At 43.7% G+C, this 14,223-nt stretch overlaps 1 protein-coding gene across 1 annotated transcript in view; it reads left to right on the top strand.

The window, feature by feature from the left end:
• The first annotated feature begins 598 nt into the window (after nucleotides 1-598).
• NLRP4 (NLR family pyrin domain containing 4) overlaps nucleotides 599-14,223 on the top strand; it is a 38,454-nt gene continuing 24,829 nt past the window's right edge. Inside the window, exons 1-4 of the mRNA XM_047791389.1 lie at nucleotides 599-939; nucleotides 6,897-8,469; nucleotides 9,717-9,878; nucleotides 12,150-12,317. Of these exons, the coding sequence (XP_047647345.1) occupies nucleotides 660-939; nucleotides 6,897-8,469; nucleotides 9,717-9,878; nucleotides 12,150-12,317 (2,183 nt within the window). The 5' untranslated portion in view covers nucleotides 599-659. The remainder of the gene's footprint in view (nucleotides 940-6,896; nucleotides 8,470-9,716; nucleotides 9,879-12,149; nucleotides 12,318-14,223) is intronic.

Below are 14,223 nucleotides of genomic sequence, written 5' to 3' on the forward strand. Positions count from 1 at the left end.
ACATCCTCCTGCACAGCACAGGGAACTCTCTCCAGTCTCTTGGGAGAGACCATGACGGAAGATTGTCTGTGGTGGAAAAAAGAGAATGTATATGTGTATGATTGGGTCCCTGCTGCTGTACAGCAGAAACTGATGCAACACTATAAATCAACTATACCCTAATAAAAAATTAATTTTAAAAAATTAAAATAGGAGTTTCCATCGTGGCTCAGTGGTTAATGCATCTGACTAGGAACCATGAGGTTGTGGGTTTGATCCTTGGCTTTGCTCAGTGGGTTAAGGATCTGGCATTGCCGTGAGCTGTGGTGAAAGCCTGGGAACCTCCATATGCTGCGGGAAGTGGCCCTAGAAAAGGCAAAAAGACAAAAAAAAAAGAAGTAATTCTTTGAGGATTGTTTCTTACAGAGGCTGAATTTTATTTCAGACATCGTTGTTCTCATGACCGTTTCAAAGAGAAGGCAAAACATGAGTCTGGTCTAAAGAACGTCCTGCCCCATCCCCATCCCCCCAAACCTTGCAGGTCACCAGACAAGAGATCAGTCATCTCAGCCAACTGACTTTGGATAACGTTTCACTGCCCTGAATTTTCCACAGGTTCCATTTATTTCTTGTTCCTGGCAATTCTGTCTCTGAAGATTGGCACCTCTACCCTGGTGAGGATGGCATCATCTTTCTTTCCTGACTTTGGCCTGATGTGGTACCTGAAGGAGCTCAAAAGGGATGAATTCAAAAAATTCAAGGATGTCCTCAGGAAAGAGCCTCTTGAATTGGGACTCAAGCCACTTCCCTGGAGTGAAGTAAAAAGGGCCACACGGGAGAATCTCGCAAAGCTCCTGACCGTGAATTACGAGGAAGAACAAGCCTGGAATGTGACCCTCAGCATCTTCCACAAGATCAGCAGAAAAGACCTCTGTGAGAAGGCCAAGAAGGAGATTACAGGTGAGGGAGTCTGGGCTTGTGATACAGAGCAGGGCTTCCTAAGAGTGAAGCATTTCCGTTTTAGGCAAGGCCAATCTTTCTTACAAGGCTTCCTGATCTGAAACATAACTTGGAAACAAACACGCCCCAGGTCACCTGATTTGAAAAACCTAATCTCCACAGGTTTTCTAGAGTTTTACGGTTGCACATTCTTGCATTTGAATCATCTATCCACTTGGAATTTACCCTGGTGTAAGGTATGAATTATGAAACCACTGCTGCTGCTCTTTGTCTTTGCATATTTAAGCAGCTGGCCTAAACCCTTCTATGTAACTAAAAAAACTTTCCCCCTTAAAACATGAAACACCAGCTTAATCATGGCATGCATCTCCCACCTGTGTACAGCAGTTTACAGGGGTTTTGTTCTATGGGTTTGGATTCATTTTTTAGTGATTCCTATTGATTAGTACAAAACTCCCCTCACTGTCCTTTCTTCCAGAATTTCCATTACATATATTTTATGTATTTTATTAAAGTATAGTTGATTCGCAAGGTTGTGCTAACTTCTGCTGCACAGCATAGTGACCCAGTAATGCCATATATATATTCATCCTTTTTCTCATTCTCTCTTCCATCCTGTTCTATCCCAAGAGGCTGGATAGAGTTCCCTGTGCGGTGCAGCAGGACCTCATTGCTGAGCCATTCTAAATGCAGTAGTTTGCATCTACCAACCCCACACTTCATGACAAAATTGTCTGGTTCTAAAAGATTCTTGATACTTTAGAAGTCATTAATTCGGATAAATTACAATATGAGAAAAATGACACCCTTCTAATGTTGTTTTTGTTTCCATTTCTTCAAGTCTTATGTTTTCCGGAGTGTGTTGGCAATTCCAATAGGTATAAAGTAAATACTGAATTTTTCCATTGTTCGTAGATTTTTTTCCAGCTAATACTTTTTGGTACACCTGATGCCAAAGCCTGTATCTGTGCTATTCTGACTCTAGTATAACCTTGATAAATAAAGATTCCCTCTTCTTCTGGGGAGGGGGCAGAATTCCCTGTGGGAGAACAGGAAATGATACAACAAAATCAACTGAGCAAAAATCTTACAACCAAATTCTCACATTCCAGTCAACTTTACCTATACTGTGTTACGTAATAGCCATGTTTTAAGACGGGCTTCATGTTTGATTCTTCTGTGACCCCCTCTTGTGTTAGACATGATAGAAATTATCTTAACTCATAATAATAAATTTTGTCAACTGTAACTGACTCCTCCAAGGCCACTGAGGTGAGGGGCAAAGCTTGGGCAAAAGCATTCGTTTAAGGAATGCTAGACTTTCTCCATGAGTATTTGCAGTGCTCTGGAACTCTGCTGACAGGAGATTAAAATCTAAATCCTTGACGGTCCCCATTCTGAACCTGATAGAACATGAGGACTTGGAGGCATTTCTACTGAAATGTTTATCTCCCTATTCCTACACAACCTTGGATTTTCAGGACCCCGTTAAAACAGTATGTTAGGTTAATCTTGGCAGTGGCTCTCAATCAGGAGTGATTTTTGTCCTCCAGAGGGCATTTTGCTATATCTGCTGATATTATTTTGTTGACTGCCCTCAAGGCAGAGGTCACATCTAGTGATCAGAGGCCAAGTATGCTACTAACCATTAACCATCCTAGATTTTCAAAATTACCCAGCTCCAAATATCCACAGTGCTGAAGTGGAGCAAGCCTGTATGAGAAGCAGGTACGTAATACTCGGTCCAGCAGGGTAGCCACCAGCCACATGTGGCTGTTGACATTTACAGTGCATTAAATTTAAAAAGTTAGTTCTTTGGTTGCCCTAACCATATTGCAGTTGCCAAATAGCTACATGTCGCTAGCAGCTACCATGCTGGATGGCACTGAACTTAACATTATCTTCTCATGGGAAGAGCCGAAAAGATACTTGCCACTTCCTTCAGCAAAAATATCCACTCAGTATGATTCAGACTGCAATAAAAAAATAAAGTGTCTTAGCGTTCCCTTCATGGCTCAGTGGTTAACAAACCTGACTAGGAACCATAACGATGCGGTTCGATCCCTGGCCACGCTCAGTTGTTTAAGGATCCAGCAGTGCCATGAGCTGTGGTGTAGGTCACAGGCACAGCTGGGATCCCTCCTTGCTGTGGCTGTGGTGTAGGCCGGCGGCTATAGCTCCGATTTGACCCTTAGCCTGGAAACTTCCTTATGCCATAGGTGCAGCTCTAAAAGTCAATCCATCAAAATTTTAAAAATAAACTGTCTCAACAAGTGTGTTTAGCAGTCTGAATCATACACACTGAAACCAAGGTTTAGTAGTGCGGTTTATTTGTCACTGGCTTACGAAATCACAGGGTATTTTGTCTGTTCTAGTAGCTTTCAAACTTTGTTCTTCCAGGATGCCCTCACTGTGGAGTGTTCCCTGAGTCTTTCTTACCCTCTTGGACACGTCCTGTCTTCACGCAGTGCATTTGCACTTCTCCTCTGTGATGTTCTCCCAGCTCCCATTTCCTTCTAGAGTGAGGGTGGAGCATCCAACCTCCTGAGGTGACATCTCCTGACCCACGTCACCAGCCGTTACTGCTGGATTCGGGACATGTAGAAAGAATCATTCCAATATATTTTGCATAATTGGCCTTCAGATAGGAATTGGCTGACTATAGCCAAAAAGGTTAATAGGTTTCGAGGGTGGGCAGGTAATGATTCCAATGACAGTCATGAACAGGCCCTGGTGAAACACGGGCGCTTCTTAAAACCCTGTAAAGACAGGACACCATCAAACTCCTAGAAGAAAACATAGGCAAAACACTCTCTGACATCAACATCATGAATATTTTCTCAGGTCAGTCTCCCAAAGCAATAGAAATTAGAGCAAAAATAAACCCATGGGACCTCATCAAACTGAAAAGCTTTTGCACAGCAAAGGAAACCCAAAAGAAAACAAAAAGACAACTTACAGAATGGGAGAAAACAGTTTCAAATGATGCAACCGACAAGGGCTTCATCTCTAGAATATATAAACAACTTATACAACCCAACAGCAAAAAAACCAACCAATCAATGGAAAAATGGGCAAAAGACCTGAATAGACATTTCTCCAAAGAAGATATACAGATGGCCAACAAACACATGAAAAAATGCTCAACATCGCTGATTATAAGAGAAATGCAAATCAAAACTACCATGAGATACCACCTCACACCAGTCAGAATGGCCATCATTAATAAGTCCACAAATAACAAGTGCAGGAGGGGCTGTGGAGAAAAGGGAACCCTCCTGCACTGCTGGTGGGAATGTAAACTGGTACAGCCACTATGGAGAACAGTTTGGAGATACCTTAGAAATCTATACAGAGAACTTCCATATGACCCCGCAATCTCACTCTTGGGCATCTATCCGGACAAAACTCTACTTAAAAGAGACACATGCACCCGCATGTTCATTGCAGCACTACTCACAATAGCCAGGACATGGAAACAACCCAAATGTCCATCGACAGAGGATTGGATTCAGAAGATGTGGTCTATATACACAATGGAATACTACTCAGCCATAAAAAAGAATGACATAATGCCATTTGCAGCAACATGGATGGAACTAGAGAATCTCATCCTGAGTGAAATGAGCCAGAAAGACAAATACCATATGATATCACTTATAACTGGAATCTAATATCCAGCACAAATGAACATCTCCTCAGAAAAGAAAATCATGGACTTGGAGAAGAGACTTGTGGCTGCCTGATGGGAGGGGGAGGGAGTGGGAGGGATTGGGAGCTTGGGCTTATCAGACACAACTTAGAATAGATTTACAAGGAGATCCTGCTGAATAGCATTGAGAACTTTGTCTAGATACTCATGTTGCAACAGAGGAAAGGGTGTGGGAAAAAAAGTAATTGTAATGTATACATGTAAGGATAACCTGACCCCCTTGCTGTACAGTGGGAAAATAAAAAAAATATTTAAAAAAAAAAACCCTGTAAAAATGCAGTTCCTTACCTTGTCGTATCATGATGGGCTTTAAGAAAGATACACAAGTACTTGCTAGAAGTATGAATTTTAAAAGAGACCACCGTAGCTACGATTCAGAGATCAGGAGGCTCAGCAGCGCAGTGCTTCTTAAAATCCATGAGTACAGCCCTTGGAGACAGGAACGGTAGTACAGAAAACCCAGGGTCAGTGTCTCCCATTCATGGCCAACGGCAGCAAAATGGCTAGGGCAGCAGAAGGTAGACTCTGCTCCCTTCCACTACTCTATGCGTTCCGTGTCATGAGAACACATGCAAACTGCAGGACTTAACTCGTCCCTGGAATGTTAGCTGGAGCAGATACGCAACAGGGTCAGTGTTGCAATGCTTGTGTGTTTCTAGCATTCTTCTCCGACAAGTACCCACTACTGAGGATGTGGTGGAAAAGGGAAACTCCCGTGCTCTGCTGGTGGGACTGTAAATTGATCCCACCACCATGGAGAACAATACAGAAGTTCCTTATACAACAAAACTATAGAGTTACCACATGATCCAGCAATCCCACTTCTGGGCATATATCTGGATAAAGCTCTACTTCAAAAAGATACATGCACCCCAATATTCATTGCAGCATTATTTACAATAGGCAAGACATGAAGGCAACTTCAATGTCCATCAACAGATGTGTGGACAAAGAAGCTGTGGTACATATATAAAATGGTCTACAAGCCATGAAAAAAAGGATGAAATAATGCCATTGGCAGCAACATGGCTGGACCTAGAGAAGATCATATTGAGTGAAGTAAGCCAGGTAGAGAGAGAAGAAATATGATATCTCCTATATGTGGAGTCAAAAAACAATACAAAGGAAGTATTTACAAAATAGACTTACAGATGCAGAAAACAAACGTATGGTTACCAAAGGGAAAGGGGGGGGAGGAGAGAGAAATTTGGAGTTTGGCATTAACAGATACATCCTACTGGGTACATATATATAAACAACAAGGCCCTACTGTCCAGCATCGGGAATTAGACTCGATATCTTGTGCTAAAGCATAATGGAAAAAGAACAGGAAAAGGAATAGACATATATTGTGTAACTGAGTCACTTTGCTGGACACCTGAAATGAACACGACATTGCATCTCAGCTTCAATTTACAAAAAGAGAGAGAGGAAAAATAGTCCTAAGGGTCGCTCTGCCGTATCTGCTGCATCTCGTTTTCCTCTGAGGAGTGCCTGTGTCAGGTCCTTCAGAGCGATCCCACCCACAGAGAACCTACACCTCTCTCTCTCTCTCTCTCTCTCTCTCTCTCTCTCTCGGAATCCCTTGTATACATAAATGGGTACCTATGACAGACACGGAGTTCTTCTTTTTCCACGTAAGTTATTCCATACTTTGCAATATCGGCCTGATATTCAGCTCAGGCTCCACGAATTCCTGAGCTGACCTTCTGCCGATGGTCACATACTTCCTGCCCAGTGTCTGCTGTTACAGCAGCAAGGAGGAGTGGTGTGCACGCGAGCACACGTGTGGATGTGTGTGGAGAGCAGGGGGCGGCAGACGCTTTCTTCCTCTTTTGAAGTTTTATTGGCGTGCGGTGGATGGACCAGGCTGTGATCATTTCTGCTGAGCCACAAAGTGATTCCGTGGTCCAGGGACACACACCCCTTCTCCTTCAGACGGTTTCCCACATAGATGATCACAGACCATTGGGTAGAGTTCTCTGTGCTACGTAGCAGACTCTTTCTGTAGAGGGCCGCAGAGTTTGTATTTGAGGACATCGTGGGCCGCAGAGTCTCTGTGAGGACTCAACAGTGCTGTTGCAATTTTACTTACAAAACAGACCGTTGACGCGCTCCAGCCTGTGGGTCACAGTAGGCAGATCCCTGAGAAGTTACAGGGTCAAAAACATCGAGGAATGTGTAGGCATGTGTTTAACTTGGACCTGCTGTTTTGTTCTTTTTCCCTTGTTCTGCCTGACTCCAGGACATGCAAAGACATATCAAGCTCACATAAAGGAGAAATTCTCCAACCTATGGTTCCAAGAAGCCCGCACCAGGATTCATGAGTATCTTGACCAGGAAAATGCCCGTAAGGAGCAGGAAAGTCTACAACGGCTTTTTGCTCCTAAAAGAACTGGGAAATGGACACGGACCGTGATCCTCCTTGGACCACAAGGGGTTGGGAAGACAACATACCTGGTAAAGCTGATGCTGGCCTGGGCGGAGGGCAACCTCTTTCGAGAGAGATTCTCTTATGTCTTCTACTTCTGCTGCCAGGAACTGAAGCAGCTGACAAAGACGAGCTTGGCTGCGTTGATTTCTAGAGACTGGTCTGACTCCCTTGCTCCTTTGCAAGAAATCACATCCCAACCAGAGAGGCTCTTGTTCGTCATTGACAGTTTTGAAGAACTGAAGCATGACTTGAATGAGCCTGAGTCGGATCTGTGCAGCGACTGGACAGAGAAGCGGCCAGTGCAGCTAGTCCTCAGTAGCCTGCTGAGGAAGAAAATCTTCCCAGAGTCCTCTTTGCTCATTGCAGCCAAGCCTGTGTACCCACGGAAAATAGAGCTCAGCTTGGACGGGCCAGAAATTAGAGAACTCCTGGGATTCAGTGAGACTGATAGGAAGCTGTATTTCTACACCATCTTTCGAGACAGGAATAGAGCCATGGAAGCCTTCAGGTTGGTGAGGGAAAACAAACAGCTCTTTTGCATGTGCCAAATCCCTGTCCTTTGCTGGGCTGTGTGTACTTGCCTGAAACAAGAGATGGACAAGGGGAGAGATCTGGCGCCCACCTGCCAACACACCACCTCTATTTTTACCTCTTTTGTCTTTGGCCTGTTCACACCCAAGGGTGCTGGTTGTCCAGATCAGCAAAGCCAACGTCTGCTGAAGGGCTTGTGCTTCCTGGCTGCAGAGGGCATGTGGACAGACACGTTTGTATTTGGTGAAGAAGATCTCGAGAGAAATGGGTTATGTGATTCGGACATCCCTGCGCTGCTGGGCTTAAAGGCGCTTCAGAAGTGCAGGGCCTTCGAGAAGTCCTATGCCTTCATCCACGTGTGCATCCAGGAGTTCTGTGCCGCCATGTTCTACCTTCTGAGTGGTCACGCCCAACACCCCAACCCCGCTGTTGGCTCTCTCGAGGCACTGCTGCTGACCTTTTTAAAGAGGGTAAATGTATACTGGATTTATTTGGGGTGCTTCCTGTTTGGCCTTTTACGTGAAGAGGAACAAAAAAAGCTGGATGCATTTTTTGGCATCCACCTGGCCCAGGAGATCCAGCAGAAGTGTCACCAGTTCTTGCAAAGCATAGCTGAGAATGAACATTCCTGGAAACAGGTAGATTTCTTGGCATTGTGTTACTGTCTGTATGAGATGCGGAATGAAGACTTCGTACAGTGGGCAATGGACTTCTTCCAGGCTGTTAAATTATCCATCATTGACGATGCCGACCTGGTGGTTTCTGCCTACTGCTTAAAACACTGTTCTGGCTTGAGGACACTTTGGGTTTCTGCCCTACATGACTTTGAGGAAGAGGATGAAGAAGGTTCCATGTGAGTTCATCTACTGCCTTTCTTTCTACTGCCTTTTCAGCCTCTGCCCATATTCCCAAGTAGGTTTTGCCAACAGCATTTTTAATGTAGGCTCACAGTTAGGATCTTACCTTTTCTGCCAAACAGACTTCAGCTCAAGTCCTGGCTTGATCCTTGATGGACCACGTGACCTTGTCCATGGGGTTCTTCCCTTTCTTCATTGATGCTGTCCTACTGCAAAAAGGGCAATAACATTAGATACCACATTGTGAGGCATCATGAGGACGGGCTCTGAGAATCCATGTGAAGTGTGTTTCCTACACTTCTCAACATCATCTGATATGTACTTACAATCAATATTTGTATCTTCCCACAGGACTACATTCAGATTCTTTCTTCACTTCCCTGTTAAAAGTCACCTTTAAAATTCTTACAAAATTTAACTCACTTAGTACTCACAAAAACCACTGTTATTTTTATCTCTTTGGGTGTATACTGCCCACGTTAGGAAGTGGTGAGGGTTAGGCTTGACCCTGAGACATCGCACTCAAGACTTAACAGCTGTGCTGTGCTACCCCAAATTTCTCTATCAAACATCCTGCCCACAAGGCAAGGTTTCTCACCCCGGGCACCACTGACATTTGGGATGAATAATGAATGAATGAATTTATTAATGAATAAGGAATAATTCTTGGCTGTGAAGGGCTATCCTGAGCATTGCAGAAGGTTTAGCAGCATCCCTGGTTTCTATCCTCTAGATGCTGTACACACCCCTTCCCCAAGTGGTAGCATCCCCAAAGGTTCAAGGATTTCCCATGTCCCGTAAGCCAGGGGACCACACTGCCCCCAAGCGAGAACCACAGATATAACATGATGATGACATTCTCTGTGACGAAAGGAGGGTCTGAGTCAAATGTCTCATGTTCAGGACGATCATGTGTTATGCTTATAGGCTGTGAGTGACTTGGGCTAACTCTTCTTTTCTTTGGGCTGCACTCATGGCATATGGACGTTCCCAGGCTAGGGGTCAAATCAGAGCTACAGCTGCCAGCCTATGCCACAGCCACAGCAATGCCAGATCCGAGCCACATCTTCAACCTACACCACTGCTCATGGCAATGCTGGATCCTCGACCTACTGAGTGAGGCCAGAGATCCAACCTGTATCCTCGTGGATACTACTCAGATTCATTTCCACTGAGCCACAACGGGAACTCCTTGGGGTGACCACTGACCCATGGAAACCATTTCCTTTCTCCTTCCTCACAGGTCACGTTACAGTGCCATCCACTGGAATCAAGTCTGTTCTGCGCTCATTACAAATGAGAACCTCAGAGAATTCCGAATGAGTGACAGCAGCCTCCATGGCTTCGCTTTTGTGACTTTGTGCGATCAGCTGAAGCATCCTCGCTGTCGCCTTCAAAAGCTTCAGTAAGTTGGAGGTGCACCTGGGCTGGATGGTGTTGCTGGTGATAAATGAGTCTCACCTCTCACTTGGAGCCGATGCCAACGGCCTAAGAAAATAATTGCAATCTCGAGCAGAGTTTCACATGTCTGTTTCTCTTGCTGTATCATCTTTCCCCTATTCATCCCATTAAAGGGAGTTTCTAAAGGTCGCAAAGCTATGAAAGGGCAAAGATGGTTCTGAATTTGAAGCTCAGCAGCGGTTGCCACACCTGCTGCTGCCTTAAATAGTCCAGGAGCATTATGTCAAGCAATAACTGAGGCCCAGCTGGGGGTCCGCCTTTGTCCTAAATGCCAACAATGAAATGGGGTGTAGAGTTGGAGTCCCAGGACATATGTTCAAGTGGAGATTGGTTGGTTTCTGCTTTTCCATCATAAAATGTACAGACACTTCTCAGCGGGAGGTCGCTGTGAGAGAAACAGGAGAGAACCTGAGCCTCTGAGTGTCTGCAAGGTCGTCCTGGACTAGGACCTTAAACTGTCCTCTGACACGCCGTGTACAAGCATCACTTCTACACCAAAGCCTTCAAGGGACTGGGGCCCGTCTCTGCCCGTCCATGTTCCTCCATTTATTCGCGGAACAATGAAGTTAGGAGACAGAGGGAACCTGGGTCTGTGAGTCTCACGTTTTCACATCATTAAAATGGAAATGGAATGCCTTTTTAATCATTTATTTATATATATGTTTTTCTTACTGTACAGCATGATGACCCAGTTACACATACCTGTATACATTCTTTTTTCTCACATCACATGTTCCATCATAATCAACTAGACAGATTATGATGGAATGTCTTTTAGACATTGATCTAGGTCTGGGGTAGGGCATAAGAGCCTGCATTTCTAACAAGTTTGTCCTGGGTGGTTTGTCCAGGAACCATGCTTTGAGAAGTGAGCATGTAGAGTAGTGACTTCATTTTTAAATTTATTTTTATTAGGGTACAGCTGATTTACAGTGTTGAGTCCATTTCTGCTGTAAGCATCGTGACCCAGTCATACATATATATCCATTCTTTTTCTCGTGTTATCTTCCACTATAGTCTATCCCAAGAGACTGGATAGAGTTCCTTGTGCTGTATAGGACCTCCTTGCTTATCCATTCCAAATGTAGAATTTGCATCCACCAACCCTAAACTCCCAGTCTGTCCCACGCCCTCTCCCTTCCCCCTTGGCAACCACAAATCTGCTCTCCATGTCCATAATCTTTTTCAATTTTGTAGATAGTTTCATTTGTGTCACATTTTAGATTCCGCATATAAGTGATATTAAATGGTATTTGTCCTCTTTTTTTTTTCATTTTTTGCTTTTTAGGGTCACCTTCACAGCATATGGAAGTTCCCAGGCTAGGGGTCAAGTCAGAGCTACAGCTGCCAGCCTAGACCACAGCCACAGCAATGCAGGATCCAAGCCATGTCTGTGACCTACACCACAGCTCACAGCAACGCTAGATCCCTAACCCACTGAGCGAGGCCAGGGATCAAACTCCTATCCTCATGGACGCTAGTCAGATTCGTTTCCACTGTGCCACAAAGGGAACTCCTATTCTTCTCTTTCCAACTTACTTAGTATGAGACTCTCTAGTTGCATCCATGTTTCATGGCATCATTTTCTTCTTCTTTATGGCTGCATAGTATTTCACTGTGTATATGTTCCACATCTTCACAATAGCGTCTGCATGTTATAATCATCTGAGGACCTTTTACAAAGTTCTTTAGGCCCAGTTCAGGCCCCCAAGCCAATTTATCAGAATATTTCTGTGCGCTGTCAGAGTACAGCAAACACAGAGAACCATGGTCTTAAAGCAAAGCCTTCTACCTCCAACAGTAATACCTGCATCAAACCATTACATGAGAAAAAATAAACTTTGTGTTAATCCACTTAAATCTGGGAGTGAGTTACACTGGCAAGTATTACACCAGGGTGTCTTCGCCTCAGCGCTATTGCTATTATGGGCCATGCCATGGTGAGGTGCCATCTTGTGCCACGTAGGATACTTATCAGCATCCTTGACCTCTACCCACTGGATGCCAGCAGCTCACCCCCTAGTATGACAACAAAAACATATCCAGACATTGGGTGATTCTGCCTCTCCCCCCAAGGACCATGTGGAAGACTGAGAACCACTGATCTGCACCCCTGGGCTGTGAAGTCACAGAACACAACAGAAGGCAGATGCTCAAGCTGTGTGCTCAGGTTGTGTTGGATGAAATTTGCCTAAGCCTTTCTTTATTGTTGCAGCCTGAATAATGTCTCCTTTCCCCGTGGGAGCCGGCTCTTCTTTGAGGTGCTGACTCACAGCCCACATTTGAAATGCCTGAACCTCAGTGGCACGAAGCTCTCACGCAATGCTATGAAGCTGCTCTGTGAAGCCTTGAACAACCCCACGTGCAACATCGAAGAGCTGCTGTAAGTCTCTGTGTGCTCCAGTCTCTCTGATTCGGTTGCAAAGAGGGATGGACATCTTTTTGAAAACAGTTTTATTAAAGTATAGCAGATATACAAGGGTAACTTCTGCTGTACAACAAAATGACTGTTATACATGTGTATACATCCATTCGCTTTCAGATTCTTTTCCCAAATAGATTATCACAGAATATAGAGTTCCCTGTGCTAGACAGTAGGTCCCCATTGCTCAATCATTCCATAAACCTCCGTGTGCATAGGCCAATCCCAATCCACAATCCATCTGTCCCGTGCACCTGTCCCCTTTGGTAACCATAAGTTTGTTTTCAAAGTCTGTAAGTCTGTTTCTGTTCTGCAAATAAGTTCATTTGTATCCTTTTTTACTATTTTTATTTTTTATTGAAGTATAGTTGATTTACAATATTGTACCAGTTTCTGCTGTGCATCGAAATGACCCAGGCATTCCCATTTCTAGTTTCTTTTTTTCATATTCTTCTCGTCCACCATGTTTTATCCCAAGAGATGGGATGTAGTACCCTGAGCTATACAGTAGGATCCCATTGCTTCTAAATGTAATAGTTTTCATCGACTAAAACCAAACTCCCCATCTATCCCACTCCCTCCCCCTCCCCTTGGGAAACCACAAGTCCGTTCTCTATGTCTGTGAGTCTGTTTCTGTTTTGTGAATAGGCTCATTTGTGTCATATTTTAGATGCCTCTTCTTAGATTCCACATGTAAGTGATATCATAGGATTTTTTCATTCTCTGACCTACTTATTATGATAACCTCTAGGTCAATCCATGTTGCTTCGAATGGCATTATTTTGCGTTTTTTGTGGCTGAGTAGTATTCCATCATATTTATGTACCACATCTTCTTAATCCATTCACCTGTCGATGGACATTCAGGTTGTTTCCATGTCTCGGCTATTGTAAACAGTGCTGCAATGAACATGTATATTTTTGAATGAAAATTGTGTTTGGATATTTGCCCAGGAGTGGGATTGCTAAATCATATGGTAGTTTTGTATTTAGTTTTTTAGGAAACCTCTCTACTGTTCTCCACGTTGGTTGCATGAGCTCACCTTCCTACCAAGGGTGTAGGAGGACTCCCTTTTCTCCACATCCTCTCCATAGTTTGTTTGTTGACTTTTTAATGATGGCCATTCTGACTGATGTGAGATGATACTTTTGTAGTTTGGATTGCATTTCTCTAATAATTCGTGGTGTTGAGCATTTTTTTATGTGCTTTTTGCCCATCTGTTCTCTTTGCCTAAATGTCTGCTTAGATCTTTTGCCCATTTTTTTTTAAATTGGCTTGCTTCGTTTTTTTTTATAAAGCTGCATGAGATGTTTGTGTATTTTGGAGATTAATCCCTTGTCAGTTGCTTCGTTTGCAAAGATTTTTTTTCCCCATTTGCAAAATTGTCCTTTCATTTTGTTAATGGTTTCCTTTGCTGTGTAAAAGCTTTTCAGTTTAATTAGATCCCATTGCTTTATTTTTGTTTCTATTTTCGTTACTCTAGGAGGTGGATCAAAAAAGATGTTGCTGCAGTTTATGTCAGAGCATTCTGCCTATGTTTTCCTCTAAGAATTTTATAGTATCCGGGCTAACATTTAGGTCTTTAATCCATTTTGAGTTTATTTTTGTGTATGGTTTTAGAGAGTGTTCTAATTTCCTTCTTTGACATGTAGTGTCCAGTTTTTCCAGCGCCATTTATTGAAGAGACTATCTTTCCTCCACTGTATGTTCCTGCCTCCTTTCTCATAGATTAATTGACCATAGGTGCTTGGGTTTATTTCTGGGCTTCCTCTCCTGTTCCACTGATCTCCATGTTCATTTTTGTGCCAATATCCATGATTTTCATAGACTAGTTATCAATGACACAAATGACTAGAGATCCCAGGGA

The sequence above is a fragment of the Phacochoerus africanus genome, chromosome 8 (genome assembly GCF_016906955.1).
Source record: "Phacochoerus africanus isolate WHEZ1 chromosome 8, ROS_Pafr_v1, whole genome shotgun sequence".
NCBI lineage: Eukaryota > Metazoa > Chordata > Mammalia > Artiodactyla > Suidae > Phacochoerus > Phacochoerus africanus.